This window comes from Primulina eburnea, chromosome 9 (assembly GCF_022965805.1).
Source record: "Primulina eburnea isolate SZY01 chromosome 9, ASM2296580v1, whole genome shotgun sequence".
NCBI classification, from domain to species: domain Eukaryota; kingdom Viridiplantae; phylum Streptophyta; class Magnoliopsida; order Lamiales; family Gesneriaceae; genus Primulina; species Primulina eburnea.
The window spans coordinates 5,991,098-6,008,113 of record NC_133109.1 but is presented as its reverse complement, the minus strand read 5'-3'; the positions used below and the strand labels follow the sequence as shown (position 1 = coordinate 6,008,113).

At 34.5% G+C, this 17,016-nt stretch overlaps 3 protein-coding genes across 3 annotated transcripts; 2 read left to right on the top strand and 1 right to left on the bottom strand.

The window, feature by feature from the left end:
- The first annotated feature begins 1,286 nt into the window (after nt 1–1,286).
- On the top strand, nt 1,287–2,268 carry LOC140840688 (uncharacterized). The gene is made up of 2 exons (XM_073207861.1): nt 1,287–1,728; nt 1,847–2,268. Exons 1-2 carry the CDS (start codon nt 1,287–1,289, stop codon nt 2,266–2,268), a joined length of 864 nt encoding a protein of 287 aa, XP_073063962.1.
- A 3,664-nt stretch (nt 2,269–5,932) lies between these two features.
- Nucleotides 5,933–8,421, bottom strand: LOC140841219 (glutamyl-tRNA reductase-binding protein, chloroplastic). Its single transcript, XM_073208485.1, has 5 exons — nt 7,913–8,421; nt 7,631–7,711; nt 7,237–7,341; nt 6,932–7,081; nt 5,933–6,370 (listed from the first exon to the last, which is right to left on the bottom strand). Exons 1-5 carry the CDS (start codon nt 8,318–8,320, stop codon nt 6,122–6,124), a joined length of 993 nt encoding a protein of 330 aa, XP_073064586.1. The 5' UTR covers nt 8,321–8,421; the 3' UTR covers nt 5,933–6,121.
- A 93-nt stretch (nt 8,422–8,514) lies between these two features.
- LOC140840413 (uncharacterized) lies at nt 8,515–10,997 on the top strand. The gene is made up of 9 exons (XM_073207615.1): nt 8,515–8,636; nt 8,750–8,869; nt 8,961–9,028; nt 9,345–9,453; nt 9,565–9,633; nt 10,115–10,172; nt 10,335–10,570; nt 10,668–10,719; nt 10,812–10,997. Exons 1-9 carry the CDS (start codon nt 8,634–8,636, stop codon nt 10,877–10,879), a joined length of 783 nt encoding a protein of 260 aa, XP_073063716.1. The 5' UTR covers nt 8,515–8,633; the 3' UTR covers nt 10,880–10,997.
- The last annotated feature ends 6,019 nt before the right edge of the window (nt 10,998–17,016 follow it).

Sequence of the window (17,016 nt, the reverse complement as noted above, 5' to 3'; positions counted from 1 at the left end):
ACATTTGCTTGATCCAACTATAATAAGGTATGAATTGTATCTTAGTCACATAAAGTAAAAAAATATAGTTTCACAGAAATATGATAAAAAAAATTAATTACTCACGATGTCTTTCTCAGAAGCACCACTTGGACGGCTAAGTTCCACCTGGCTAACACATGAACTAAAGTTTTGGACAATCTTATTTATGTTGAACCAGAGACATTGGAGGGCCTTAGTACTTCGAGGCTCTGTTGAGTTACCAGCGAGTTGTTCGTTGTATGTAGCTGCCACTCGTGACCATAACCTATCGCGTGATTGGTTTATACCAATTATTGGATTTTGGGAGACATCAAGATAAGCCATCACAAGTAGTTTGTCCTCCTCGATTGAGAAGGCAGCACCGCGTTTAGATGAAGTCATTTGATTGTAAATAATTATTCAATTTGTAGGAGTGGTCTCAATGCTTCGTATGATGCTTCAATTTATAGCCAAAACATTTTGATAAGAAATCTGGATCAATTAAAATTAAATATGATCTAACGGTAGAAATTTAAATTAATTAGATTGATTTGTTTGGGGATACGAAATTTGATCTAAAGGTGTGTATTGAAAGAACTTTATTTTAAATGTACAATGCATCTCTGACATATTATAGAGTTTCTTTATTAGTGGGTGAAAACTCGTGCCAGATGACTTTTCTTTGCTGACAAATACACAACCCGTGACAACTGCAAAAAATATAGACAAGAGTTAACAAATGAGTTGTCTCTGACTGTGACTAGACAACACGTGATTGATGACTGCAACTAGTCAACCCATCACATGGCTTTTATTTTAAATGCACAACCCGTGACAACTAGTATATAGACAAGAGTGGGCTATTGAGTTGTCTCTGATTGTGACTAGACACCACGTGACAGCTGACTGCAACTAGACAACTCCTCAGTTGGCTTTTAGTGGAAATTCATAGCCCACGACAACATGCATTATATAAATTAGACAACCCCCTCGTCAGTTGGCTTTATTGAAATACACAACCCGTGACAAAAAAAATGAGTTTGCTTTTATTCCATATAATATTAAAAATAAATTAAAATATCTAATATAAATAAACTCATAAGTGTCACCACTTATTTAAAGACCAGTGACTTCTTGATAATTTACTCAACTTGCTCAAAAATGAATTTTGATGAAGGAGGGGTCCTTCAAGTTTTTCTTTCTATGCGTCCTCGTCGTCATCTGACGACGAAGATCAATCTAGTGCCAACGTATAGAATGAGTTGAATCGCATTGACGAACAACAAATGGTTTTAAGCCAGCTCATAAACAGTGCTACCGTTGTCTCCAATTACTTCCAAGAAAGTGATAATTTGCACCGACAAGGCTCGATCACTAGCCATGTTGTGATTAATCGAGACAGATTAGCTGCCGAACAACGCGTGTACAATGACTATTTTTCTGAGTCTCCAATGTACAATGAATCAATGTTCAAGAGACGTTTTCGAATGTCCCGTCGGCTATTCTTGCGAATTATGGAATCCGTTCAACAACATGACAATTACTTCGTACAGAAAGTAGATGCGTTGGGGAGGCCCGGGTTGTCCCCATACCAGAAGATAACAGCTGCAATGCGTATCTTAGCATACGGTATGGCGGCAGATTCAACAGATGAGTATATTAAAATCGGGGAGTCTACTGCGATTGAAAGTTTAAAAAGATTTTGTCGGGCTGTGGTGGAGGTTTTTGGTGACTGGTATCTCTGAGAACATTGAAAGGATTCTCCTTATTGGAAAACAACGTGGATTCTCGGGGATGCTAGGAAGCCTAGATTGTATGCATTGGAAGTGGAAAAACTGTCCAACAGGTTGGGCTGGACAATATGCTGGTCGTAGCGGAAAACCAATCATCATTTTGGAGGCCGTAGCAGATTACGAGTTGTGGATATGTCATGCATATTTTGGTTTGCCAGGTTCAAACAATGACATTAATGTGTTATCAAAATCTCATCTCTTTGTTAATTTGGCCAATGGTGTAGCTCCCCCTGCTAACTATGTCATACAAGGAAAAGAATATACCATGGGATACTACCTAACAGATGGTATATATCCAAAGTGGGCTACTCTAGTGCAAACAATCCACAATCCACAATGTCCAAAGAAGAAATATTTTGCAGCACGACAAGAAAGTTGTAGAAAAGATGTTGAACTAGCATTTAGAGTATGGCAATCAAAGTGGGCGATAATCACTGGACCTGCACGAGTTTGGAGCAAAAAAAGTGCTGCATGATATCATGACAACATGTATTATAATGCATAATATGATTATTGAAGACTAAAGGGAATTGAATGTGCCAGTCACAGATTATCGCGAGGCACCCATCCCAGATGTTGAAATGGCACGTGATGAGCATGTCCGATTTCAAGAGTTTCTTGCACGCCATCGTAAAATAAAAGATAAATCGGCTCACTATGCACTCCGAGATGCTCTTATGACCATTTGTGGGAGGAGTACAGTAATTCGGAATATTAGTATTTTTAATGGTCAATTTGTATGTTGTTCTTTAAATCATGTGTCGTTTATGTTTGTCTTCATTTATATTTTATGTCCGTTTGATGAATGTTGTCTTTTGTTTGCAATTTAATGACAAAATAAATGTATTGTTTTAAATAAACGAGTCGAATACACATGTAGTTGTGTTATGTTTAGCGAATTAATTAAGTTTAGTTAAATAATACATTATGAAATTAATTAATTATATATATGTGTGTGTGTGTGTGTATTTGAAAATGAAATAAATTAGAGAAATGAAATATTTGATAATATTTAAAAGATATGAGTTGAAAATGAAATAAATTAAAGAAATAGAGTATTTCTTAATATTTAAAGGAAATGAGTTGAAAATTAAATATATATATTATATATATATATAATATATATATATATATATATATATATATATATATATATATAAGTAGAGTTTTTGCCACAAATAGTAATTTCTCGACAAAATGTCATTTCTAAAAAAGAAATATATATTATGCATATTGAAATATCTGTACTGCAATAAATGAACATTTCAATTATTGTTTACATTGATTATATCAATTCATTTAATTCAATTTTGAATTTAATTAATTTTTATATTAATTCAAATATAATTTATGTATTATATGTTTTTTATTTTTTATTTAAATTGAAATTAATCTCTATTGAAAAAATAAACTACAATAAATTTTTGCATTGATTATTTCAATCTTAATTTGTGATATGATTTTGTGTTACTATGATTTATTTAATTTTTATTACAAACTATATAAATAAATTTAAAATACAAATGATTGCAATGTTCAGCATCACTCATATATATATATATATATATATGTGTGTGTGTGTGTGTGTGTACTGCAATAAATGATGACTTCAATTATTGTTTGCATTGATTATATCAATTCATTTAATTCAATTTTGAATTTAAGTAATTTTTATATTAATTCAAATGTAATTTATGTATTATATGTTTTTTTTTACTCAAATTAAAACTAAACTCTATTGAAAAAATAAACTATATTAAAAATTTTGCATTGATTATATCAATCAGTGCAATTAAAAATGTATAAATAAATTTAAAATACAAATGATTGCAATATTCAGTATCACTAATGAGGTAAATCATTCAAAAATAAATTTTCCTATTTTAAGTAATTTCCTACCCAAATTACTTACTAAAAAAGAAATACGATATTTATTAGTTTATTTAATTTTTCTAAAAATAAAATTGGTTGAGTGTTAAAAGTTATCACTAAAGTTTTCCAATGAACATTAATTTACCATTTATTAATCATAATTTTTTTTTATCTCAAATACATATTATTTCGAAATTACCTTAATTTGAAAGAATTAATGCTTGGTAGTTTTCTTCCAAAACCATATGTATATTATATATATCTTGAATTGTCACTTAAAAATTCAAATAAGATAACACAAAAAAATTAAAATAGAGATTCAAAATAGTTTCAAATTGACATTAAATTACTCTCAACAAACATGTATATTACCTTCAATAATCAGAAATATTTGACACCCAATGCATTCAATTCGAGATTTCTATAATTTGAAAGAGTTAATGTATGATATAATTCTGTCAAAAGCATCCAATGTATAATTTTTGTACCTTGGGATGTCTTATTTGAATTTGAAATTATAAATAATGCAATATTGCATACTATATTAGAAACCAATTTTATTTTATTTATCTTACTAAATTTATCTACTCCAAAATTACATTCTGAAATGACCCTCTTTTCAGCATCATATATGAGTTGAATCCTTCCAAGATTCGTTTAAATTTAGATTTGTTCGTTGTTATGAACTACCTATATATGAGAACAACGAGAACAACAAGACACTTTAAAGTCTATCTTTCATGATTGAGAAGTAAAAAATATTATTCATCTATTTATACAAAAATTTTAATTATTACGTATTATTAATGTGATAATTTTCTTCTATATTACAAAGTTCATGGATAGATGATAGTATAAAATTGCCCGTAATGGAAGTGATTAAACCAATTCTAAAAAAATTAAGCATCTTATTAAACGACACCTTATAAAATTTATTGATTTTGTTTTGTAATATACGTAATAAATGTTAATTAAATAACTTTCCTGATTTATACATAATTTACTTATGATCACATGTTTCATTTTTCTTTCGGAGTAATAAGCTGCTGTGCATATAATGAATAGATTTTGTAAATTAAATCACAACTCATTTGGATAAAGATATTGATGAAACAATTATTATTATCATTCAATGTGTCAAATACGTGACATGTCACAAAATTGTTTATGAATGTCGATATTGACGAAATTTTTGAATTTTTTAAAAAGTATTTATCATTAAATTTATTGAATGTGATTTAAAAATAGTTTTTTTATCACATGTTACAAAATAATAATATATAGTTTTTTGAAAATTAAAGAATTAAATATGTATTAAGGTTGTTGCCGACATCAATACACTAAACATGGTAAGCATCATGTCATTATCTTAGGCTAACACAATCTAAAATTTTGACATATGATACTGATTATTAGCAAAAACATTAATCGACATGCATTGTATTTAAGAAAGTTTTTTAATCAACGAAAATATTTTTTTTATATTTTATAATTATATTATTTTTTCAATTTAAATATCTATTCATTTTCAATAATTTTTAATAATATCATCCCGTGCATTGCACAGGTTAAATACTAGTAAATTAAAAAAATAGAGTATTTGGTAATATTTAGATGATATATGTTAGAGAAGATTTTTAAAAATAGAGATCATGAATCTCTATTTTAGATGATAGAGGATATGGGTTGGAGATGGCCTAAGCTCTTTAAGCAAAGTAGGTTGAAGTAGACCTAGCCACAAGCCAGTTCGGGTCGGGAAAATCCTTGACCCTTAACCGTAAATAGACGGTTACGAGCCCAATTAACCACCAGATCTAAGTCAGATTCATTTCGATTTTAAATTTTTTTAAAAAATTATTATTTTTTCAAATAAGCATGTTTATATAAATGAAAACACTCTTAATTATTATATCTAAATTTTTAGAAAATAAAAAATATATATATTAAATAAAACTTATAAAAAAGTCTAATATTACATTTTGATGTCCCGAGCCTTTCTTGTCGATCTTCCTTGATTCTCGCAAAACAAGAATGTTAGTGCGTGCATTTTTTTTTTCTTGCACATGCTTCATCAATTTAAATTCCTAAATCTCAGATACAGAATTAGACATTCATCCATTTTATCTATTTTAAAAAATATCACCAACCCACCATATCAACAGGTTTTGATCCGAAAACCGTAACGGGCTATTTTCTAACGTGGCTATTTTGGCTGTTCTGAAATAAAATGAAAAAGGATAAAATCCTCTGCACTCAAGACAGCAAGATGAAGAAGAATTTCCGGGTCAGCATTTTCATTCGAACACAATGTTCTCTTTAGTGACAAACAACTCAACAACATTGTACAATGCCTCACCAGAAACTACAAAAATTTATCTAAAAAATTTATATAGATCCGGGAATGAAACACTGCAGAAATTGTGCATAAAAGGAATAACAAAAATTTCAAATAAACCTCATTCAACTAATATGGCAGTGTTTGAGATCTTCTTCAGATGCTTCACTTTATTGAACTCAGGGACATGGTAATTTTTTTCCACCTCCCAAGCAAACTGAGACATGCCGTTGAAAGAAGATTTTGCACCCTTTTCGTCAGCCACTTCTCTAGGGAAAGGAATTCGAACCTCGTATACATCCTTTTGAACTGATCTCAGACGCACATCAAATCCTAGACGATCAATCCACACCATTTTGGCATCTAACACCTAATGAAACACATGCACTCGATGAGTTTACTTACTGAGAGAAAATATCCAATTGTTACACACACTCAGTTGAATACATGTAACACTCACACTCATGTTTCACAATTCTTATAAACATTTATGGCGCTGGCATGGTTTTATTTCTAACAGATGCGGCCCGAAAAAAGCTTATTCTTGGTCAACTAAATTTTCATTCATCCACAAAATCGAAAGTCTCCTGATCAAGCATCAATTGACATTAATCCATTGAATTGCATGAAATTCTCAGTCCTTCAACTGTATAAGATGTCTGTCATGCTTTCACTTCGTTACTTGTTATTGTTTCACAAAATCTCATGATTTATCAATTTGTTGGAACCAACATGGACTTGTTGAGAAACAATCACAGATTCCAATGCAACCTCCCCAGCACAAATAAATAAAACTTTACTTGAATTATGAATTTAGCTATGAAGTAACAGATAGAAGAATAAAGTTTTGACCCGAAATTGTTAAAACAGGAACTTAAATCAATAAATAAAGATGACCAAAAAAATAGTCAGAAATTTTGGAGGCACAAACCTGGAAATCCGAATCCACAAATACGTTGCTAAAACGATAAACATCTTCTAAGTTGTTGGTATTTATCTCATCTACGATCTTTTCTGCGCAATCTCGAAGAGGATCCGGGTCTGCTGATGAATATTCCAGAGAAGTTACCCATATACCATCCTGTAATAGTTCTAATCATTATCAAGTAAATTTCATGAATCCATCCACAATTTCTTATATCTGATAACAATATATATCCAGCACAATTTCTTAATATCTGATAACAATATATATCGAGTGAATTAAAGAACAATGACATTGAATTAACAACATACCTCAGGAAAATCTTCCATCTGAAGCACACGCTCAACATTAATTGCATAGATGTAGCTTTCATCTACTTCTTCATTAAATCGTTTGTTCCATGCTGAACAGAGTTTCTGTGACAAAATGAAGTTGAAAACGCAAATGAGAATTGAACTTATGCTAAATGTATTTGGCAATATGCATGGTTCCCAGTCAAACTAGAGACGATATCAGTAGTTAGTGGATGCATCCATTTGTTCACAAAAATCTAACAATCAATCAATCACTCATCTCGTTCGAACAGGCATAAATTTCTTAAAATGGATATGAACTATAACAGACTTACAAACTATGTAGTAAGACGCTAGGAAACTTAAATTCAACTCGAGAAAACAAACTAAAAATAATGAGATTTCTTCTTACCCGAAGAGCCATCCTATCTCTAGGTTTTTCAAGGTTCCCTTGAATCGTGCACTGTGGCGTCCGCACCCCAGATTGCTCTAACTGGCATAAATCAACTCAAATCACATATACAAACAACTTCTTTCCACAACATATGAAGGGGTAAAGTCAAATTCGCAGAAAAAGAAAAATGCCATCATACACATCATCACAAATGGACATGACCAAGAAACAGTGAAAGACCATCAAGAATTAAACTTTACCAGAGGAGATATAATCAATCTATCATCGAGGCGCACGCACCTGAACATGAAGACTACATCTATCAATAGAAATTTTTTTTGCGAAATCATTCAAGCACAGAACCGGCGTTCCATTCCCATCAACAGCAAAGCGAACGCCAAAACCCAAAGGCCAACCCTCTGGCGTCACCGTTGAAAGGGTCCCCGCACTGGAAAGTTCCATAATAGTTCTAGAAACCTCAGCCGGAATAGGCCTCTGGCCGTTGGTTGACTCCAAGTGGAGCGGTTCTGAAACCACTGAAACCAAACATTTTAAAGGCTTACGGGCAGCTAATCTATCAACTTTCAATGGCTTAAAGAGAACTCTGTTTCTGGGTTCAGAAAGCGAAACAAGAGGAAAGGGAAAATGGGTTACTGGGAAAAGTGAAGGAGGAACACTAGAGGAGATAGATTGGATGTGTGGAAGCATTTGGGATTGAAATTGGGAAATTTTTGGATTTGATGTACCAAAATTTGACGATTTGGGGGTGGCAGAGATGGGAAGACGAAGTTGACGATAACAGAGCTCACCGGCTGAATCGTTTATTTTTAAATATTTATATCTATATTTATTTTGTGGAGGTTCTGATGGGCTTGGTTTGGTAATTGGCCCAATAGTACAACCCAACATACTTGAAACCCAGCCCATTACTTGTTAGATGAAGCGAAGGCCTGTTTCCATCGCTGGCTTAAGACGCCGGATTTCACAGACGAACGAATATTAGGGTTTCAAAAGATTCATCATGGTATGCATCATTCCGAATATCTATTAATTTCCGAAGAATTTTGGTTCCTTTGCTTAAATTGGGTTGTACTACTCGTTTTTTCATGTGTAATTAACAAAAATTTAATTTCTCAGCCGCAAGGAGATTATATAGAGCTTCACAGGAAAAGGCATGGCTACCGCCATGACCATTTTGAGCGGAAACGCAAGAAGGAGGCGCGAGAAGTTCATAAACGATCGGAAATTGCTCAGAAGGTTATTCTTAACTCTGATTTTTTGGTTATTTGTCTAATTCAGTCTTTGAGGTAAAGATTTGATGTTGTAACTGTTTATTTGATCGAATCAGGCGTTGGGTATCAAGGGTAAGATCATTGCGAAGAAGCGGTATGCTGAGAAGGCGCTGATGAAGAAAACGTAAGCTTCTGTGGAATTTTTCTTACTGCACTGCTATGTTTTTGTGTGTGCTTCATTTGGTTGTAGAGATATTGATTATCCGCTTGGTTTGCGACTGTTGAGGTGGAAATTCCTATTGGTTGTACAGATGCTGATTATCATCAATACATTTCTCAAACATTTTGATAGATCTCAAGTGCTAAATTTCCTGGTTTATAAGCTTATTATACTGATTGATATCATATTCCACATCTCTTCAAGATCAATTTTGTCCTTTCACGAACGTGTTGGTGCTTGTTGTAATTGGCATACTTGCTTTGGTATCATTATTTGACAGATTGGCTATGCATGAAGAATCGTCAGTCCGGCGCAAGGTTGATGACAATGTCCATGAAGGTGCCATCCCTGCTTATCTTCTTGATCGTGACGAGACAACAAGGGCTAAGGTAGTCTTAATTTTGTTTGCTTTATTTCATAAATTTTCAGTGAAAACATGAACCTTGGATAAAAATCTCCATCTTCCAATACCGCTGAAAATATCATCCTTCAATATCCAGGTTCTTAGCAACACCATAAAACAAAAGAGGAAAGAGAAAGCCGGGAAGTGGGAGGTGCCTCTACCAAAGGTATGCTCTGCAGTTTCTCCCTTGTCTATGTGATGTGCCTTTTTGTTGTGCCTTTTTTTGTAAGGGCTTGAGATGGAGCACAGATCTATAAGGCTGTGATACCTTGATTCACAGCCATTACAAATATTTGATCCTTGTACTTAAATCAATTGGAGATAACCATTTAAGAGGTCTTCTCATCTTTTATTAGCTTAATCCATCACTACCTTATGTTATCATCTTTGTCTGGTTATCTTTCTGAAAACATTTTAATATTGGTGCTGTCTACTGAAGTAACGTAGAAAACTTAACCATATTATTATGTGTAACATTTTTGTGACCTTTTGAAAATATTGTGCGTCTTTGCCTTATCATACTTTCAAATACGCGCATGATTGTGTTCAGTAGTATTTCTGGTGATGATTGTTTGATTGAGAAGTATTACTATTTACTAATTTGAATTCAAGAAATATCTGAATTGGAATATTTGTTGACTTCATAGGTCAGACCTGTTGCTGAAGATGAGATGTTTAGGGTTGTCAGATCTGGCAAACGGAAGAGTAAGTATCCCAGGGATGTCAGATATGGATATTTCCTTGTTCTATACGATACTATCTGAAATGTTGGGAAGATTTTTGCTGTTTATTTATCCTACCATGAATATCATGAAACAACAGATGATGCTAACTGTGCTTTTGGTGAATGTATCCTCCAATTTGCAGCTAAGCAGTGGAAGAGGATGATAACAAAAGCAACGTTCGTTGGACCAAGTTTTACTAGGAAACCTCCAAAATATGAGCGTTTCATTCGACCATCTGGGTTACGTTTTACAAAAGCCCATGTGACTCACCCGGAACTTAAATGTACCTTTAATTTAGAGATTATTGGTGTAAAGAAAAACCCAAATGGCCCCATGTATACTTCTCTCGGTGTCATGACCAAAGGGAGCATAATTGAGGTCCATGCTCCTCCTTAATCTATACTTCCAACTTGAAGTTTTTTTAGGTTTATCTTATCATTGAATGCTCATCATACCATTTCTTTACGTATTTCAGGTGAATGTTAGTGAACTCGGTCTTGTCACTCCTGCTGGTAAAGTTGTTTGGGGTAAGTTCGATCTTCCTAATAATTTAGGCTGATATTTGAGCTACGTAAATTTTTACCTTATATATTTATTTTTTGATGGATGGTAAACACAGGGAAATATGCTCAAGTCACAAATAATCCTGAAAACGATGGTTGTATCAATGCTGTTTTGCTTGTGTAGAAGCATTGGCGAGGGCCATATTTACACATTTATTTTGTTTGGTATTGTACCGACTTAGTCCATTAAATTTTGGGAGCAATTTTCGTTTCACTAGTTAAAGTATGAACTTGAAGCTTTATTTCATCGCCAATAACTTGTGAAAACATTCGATAGGGTAAAATCAAGACCGGTGCAAGGTCCTTTCACGAGCATTTTTTTCGAAGGAAACTGGACTGATAAACCTATTGGGTAATCAATCAATGAAGGTTCAACGATAACCTTGCAAGATGGTAGGCCGATATGAGATAGATATCGAGTTCGAGACCCGCGTAAAAACCACTTTCCAAATGTTTTAAAAAACACGTTATTTTGTGACATTTAAAGTTAGTAAAACACGTCGCACTCAAAAGTAAAGATTCGTGAGATTGTCTCATAAAAGACCTGATTGATCATGCGGGCATCGTTTGCGTGCATGACTCATGCACAATCTTTGGTATTTCAATGTAAACAAATTTTGATAAAGATTCAAGTAAAAATGGTATTGTTTTGATAATTTAATAAATGAAAAATTAGAAGTTTAAGCTTAAAGTTTTAATATGTTTAGATCGGTAAATTTAATAGTAATACGCTAAATGGATCAAATACAAATTTTTAAAAAATTTAAGCTTTTTTTTTTAAATAAAAAAAGGGAGTATGTTTTGTGTGAGACGATATTTCGAATTTTTATCTGTGAGGCGGATCAATTTTATCGATATTCACAATAAAAAGTAATAATCTTAGCATAAAAAGTACTTTTTAATGGATGACTCAAATAAGAGATTTGTCTCACAAAATACAATCCGTGAGATTGTTTCAGACAAGTTTTTGTCACAAAGTGGAGTGGATGGTTGGTATGACAAATAGGTCGATATGTATTGTTTCAGACAAATAATGGAATTGAATTTTGAACTCTAAATCTGCATGCTCCTGTAATCTAGACGTATCGGTTTGTCTAGGACAGAAGTGGAGCGAAATAAAAAATGTATCACTTTCAGTTGAGAAAATTCTCTAACAAGAATTTGTTCTCCTGAAACATTAATAATATTTTCGTCGATTAGATTCCAAATTCTCGTAGAAAACTAACGAACATAATCCTAAATCAAATAAAGATAAAAATAAACTTACACCCCGTTTGGTTCGAGGAATTAAGAGTGATAGACTAATTTATCCGGCCCAATCAAGTGTTTGGTTCAATTTTAAATAAACATACCTTAGCCCTCCTAGGTATGATTAGGTTATATTAGGTAGGTTAAAATAATACCTCCTCACCTCCTAGGATTATTTATCTCACTCTTAATACCTCCTATTTTTTCGATTTTACCCTTCTCCTAAATTCAAACTCACCACCATTTCCCGCCACCGACCGCCGCCGGCCAACCACAGACAGACCGCCGACCGCGGCGAGCACCGGCCGACCACCGACGAACTGCCGACCACCGGCCGAATAGCGGCCGACAGCGGTTAGCGACGGTTTGTCAAAACAACGTCGCTATTAGCGACGGTTTGTGTAGAAAGGTTTGTCAAAACACCGTGGCTATTAGCGACGGTTTGTTTATAAAACGTCGCAATTAGCGACGGTGCGTTTAAAAAATGTCGCTAAATGTCTAATTTTTAGTAATTAAAATAACTCAAAACAAGATCGGCGACGGTTTCTCAAAAACCGTCGCTCATGCGACGGTTTGTGTAGAAAGGTTTGTCAAAACACCGTGGCTATTAGCGACGGTTTGTTTATAAAACGTCGCAATTAGCGACGGTGCGTTTAAAAAATGTCGCTAAATATCTAATTTTTAGTAATTAAAATAACTCAAAACAAGATCGGCGACGGTTTCCCAAAAACCGTCGCTATGAGCGACGGTCTTTGAGAATCCGTCGGTAAGTTTCCGGCAGCCGTTTCCGGCCGTCTCACCTGCTGACCTTTTCCGATCGACCATTTCCGCCGGCCCCCGGCCGCCACTGTCGCCGTCGCGAAGGGGAAGGACAATTTCGTCTTTTCATCAAAAAATTTAAAATTATCCTACACTTAAAAATCTTACCAAACATAATATTATTTTACATCATATATTACAATTCTATCACAATCATTTTCTTTATCATTTACATACTAATCATTAGTTTATCCTATCCTTCCGACCAAACGCAGCCTTAGAGATAAAGATAAGGCTAATTGAAAGATTTGGATTAATCCTTTAAGCCACGGCCGCTCAAAAAATAAAGACAAATTTGTGTGAGACGGTCTCGCGAGTCGTATTTTGTGAGACACATCTCTTATTTGAGTCATCTATAAAAAATATTACTTTTTATGCTAATAGTATTACTTTTTATTGTGAATATCGATAGGATTTACCCGTCTTACAGATAAAAATTCGTGAGACCGTTTAACAAGAGACCTACTCAAAAGTAAATGTAATTTGGTAAATTTAAAAATGAGCACAGATCTCTTACTATACATGCCAATAATTTATAGGGATAGGTATAATTTTCAATAAAGTAAGACGACCTTACAAAAACTGAATTTTGAATGTTCAAGAGTAAGAAACGTTATAGAATTAGAAAAAAGATAATTTTAATATTTACGCACTATTTAGTTCTTGAAATTAAGATAACAATGATGTATAATCTAAGGATGAAAATCGATATATATATATATATATATATATATATATATATATATATATATATATATATATATATAAACTCTAATAATTTGTAAAAATGAGCTGAACATTGGATAAAACATGAACAATGCGATCATTTAATGCATCATGCTTCATACAAAATTGTGTCTTAACATATGTGAGTTGATCTATCTTTCCCTGATAATAATTTTCTTAATGTCCAAACAAATTATATGAATTCCTCAGTGTTGGTCCACGTGTGAAATTTGAGATAATAAAACACGAAAATAAAGAATAAACTGGACACCGAGATTTACGTGGAAAACCCCTACAAATTATTAGAATAAAAACCACGAGCAATATGAAAAAATTCCACTATAATATTTTACGGTGTACAACTCACTCACTGTGTTTCCAAAGAGAACACACACTTTCTTAATACAGGAGAACAAAACACCTCACAAATATTATAGAACTAAGCATTCAAATGCTTATAAAACGAGAGAAAACTCGAAAATGGATGATTTCAGAATGAAGATGAGAGCTCTATTTATAGAGCCCCTTGTCCGCTTTTCTCTTTTGCTTCATTTCGTCAATTCCGCGTTTTTCGTCTTCAAATTTTGCTGCTTGCTATTCTCACTGAATCCAGCTCATTTGTTGACCAACTAAATGACAATGCATTTAATGCATTGTTATTCTTTGTCTACATTTCTCCCACTTGGAGATTTGATTGAGAATCAACACATCTGCACACATCCTTTCAAATTCCCTGATGCTTACATTTCCGCTAGACCACTTGAGGATCTACACCACTCAAACTTTTCAGTGTTCACTGGCTTGGCCAAAAAATCAGCTATGTTATCCTTTGTATGGATCTTCTATATATGTACACTTCTTTCCTCTACTAATTCTCGCACAAAATGAAATTGTACTCCAATGTGTTTCGTCCTGGAATGAAAGGCTGGATTCCTTGCAATGTGCAAGGCACTCTGACTATCACAAAACAAAGAAACATTCTCTTGTTTGTGTCTGATCTCCTCCAATAACCTTTTAATCCACATTGCCTCCTTGCAAGCTTGAGTAGCTGCCATGTATTCTGCCTCCGTTGTAGATAACGCCACAACTGTCTGCAGTTTTGAAACCCAGCTTACTGCTCCCCTCGCAAGTGTAAACACATAACCAGTAGTAGATTTCTTTTATCAGGATCATCTGCATAATCTGAATCAAGACAGCCCCTGAGTGTAAAATCCGATCCTCCATAACATAATGCAACATTCGAGATACCCTTAATGTATCTAAGGATCCTCTTAATAATGCTCCAATGCTCTCGTACAGGATTCGCCATATACCGACTAACTGCTCCCACTGCTTGAGCAATGTCCGGTCTTGTACATATCATAGCGAACATCAAACTTCTCACTGCTGATGCGTATGGTACTCGAGACATCTCCATCCTCTCTGCTTCACTGCTAGGACACATCTAGGAGGATAACTTGAAGTTAACAGGAAGAGGGATCGATAATGGCTTACTCTCTTGCATGTTGAAGCGTTGCAAGACTTTCTTCAAATAAGTTTTCTGGGAAAGCCAAATTTTTGTGTTACGTCTGTCTCGGTGAACTTGCATCCCTAGAATCTTGTTTGCTGGTCCCAAGTCCTTCATATCAAATTCCTTAGCCAACTGTGCCTTCAATCCTTGGACCTGATCTTTGTTGGGCCCTGCTACCAACATGTCGTCCACATACAACAGCAAAATGATATAATCATCACCAGACCTCTTGAAATATGTACAAGGGTCTGCACTCAGTCTGTTGTATCCAAGCTCGTGATATAAGAATCAAATCTCTTGTACCAACACCTCGTCGCCTGTTTGAGACCGTACAGATATTTGTTCAACCTACAAACCAAGTTCTCTTTGCATTTTTCCGCAAAACCTTCTGGCTGGAGCATATAAATTTCTTCTTCAAGATCTCCATGAAGAAATGATGTTTTCACATCTAGCTTTTCTAGATGTAGGTCAAACACCGCACACAATGCCAACACTACTCTGACTGTTGTAAGCCGAACCACAGGAGAAAATATCTCATTGAAATCAATGCATTCTTTCTGAGCATACCTTTTTACCATCAATCTAGCACGATACTGCTCCACTTGGTTATTGCCATCACGCTTGATCTTATAGACTCATCTGTTTCTAATGGCTTTCCTCCCACGTGGTAGTGTAACGAGATCCCAAGTTTTATTCCTGTCTAATACCTCCAATTCTTCTTGCATTGCTATCATCCACAAGGATACATCCGAGCTTTGATTAGCCTCGTGGAAACTCGATGGCTGACCATCCTCTGATAATAGACAATATGCAATGTTGCTTTCAGTGACATAATCTGAAAGCCAACCTAGTGGTCTTCTGTCTCGAGTTGACTGCCTCACATTGGAAACATTAGACTCAACATGTTCTTGTTCTTCGTGCTCTGGTACTGCTTCACAAGAAACTTGACCTTCGTCCTTCTTATTTTCCACCTGAAAAATAGTAGTTTCTAAATTCGATGTGCCTTTGTATCCCTTTACTTTATCTTCCTCGAAGATACCATCCCTACTGATGACAAGCTTGTGAACATTAGGATCCTACAAGCGAAACCCCTTTACTCCATCAGCATAACCCAAGAAGATATATTTTCTGGATTCGAACCCAACTTTGATCTTTCTTGCTCATTGTACAGAACGTACACCGGACTTCCAAATATATGTAAATGAGAATAATCTGTCGGCTTCCCAGTCTACATCTCCATCGGAGTCTTCAGATCAATCGCCACTGAAAGAGAACGATTGATAATATAACAAGCGGTTTTGACTGCTTCTGCCCAAAATGAATTGTCTAGACCCGCAATCCTCAACATAGCTCTTGTTAAGTCCAACAAGGTTCTATTCATCCACTCCGCCACTCTATTCTGTTGAGGTGTGTAAGCCGTCGTAAACTGTCTTTTGATGCCCTCATGTTGACAATATGCATCAAATTCGTCACTGGTATATTCTCCTCCATTGTCAGTTCTCAGACACTTGATTTTCTTTTCTGAATCAAGTTCAACCCGCGCTTTGAAATCTTTGAAGACTTGGAAAACATCTGATTTCTTCTTGATTAGATACACCCAACATCTCCTAGAGAAATCATCAATGAACGAGACAAAGTATCTCGCTCCTCCTATTGATACAACCGGTTCTTGCCAAACATCCGAATGAATCAGTTCCAATATACTTTTGCTTCTGGAAGTAGAAGTGCCAAACTTTAATTTTTGTTTACTGGTAGCACAATGCTCACAAAAGGGTCGTGACACTTTTGTATGTCTTGGCAGCAACTTCCGTTCTGAGAGAATTTTCAACCCTCGTTCTGGCATATGCCCGAGCTTTCTATGTCATAACACTGTTAATTCTTCTCCTGAACCAATTGATGCAACAGCTAGTTTTGCCTCTTTGTATGTTTCCTCCAAAAGTACATACAGATTTGAAGCA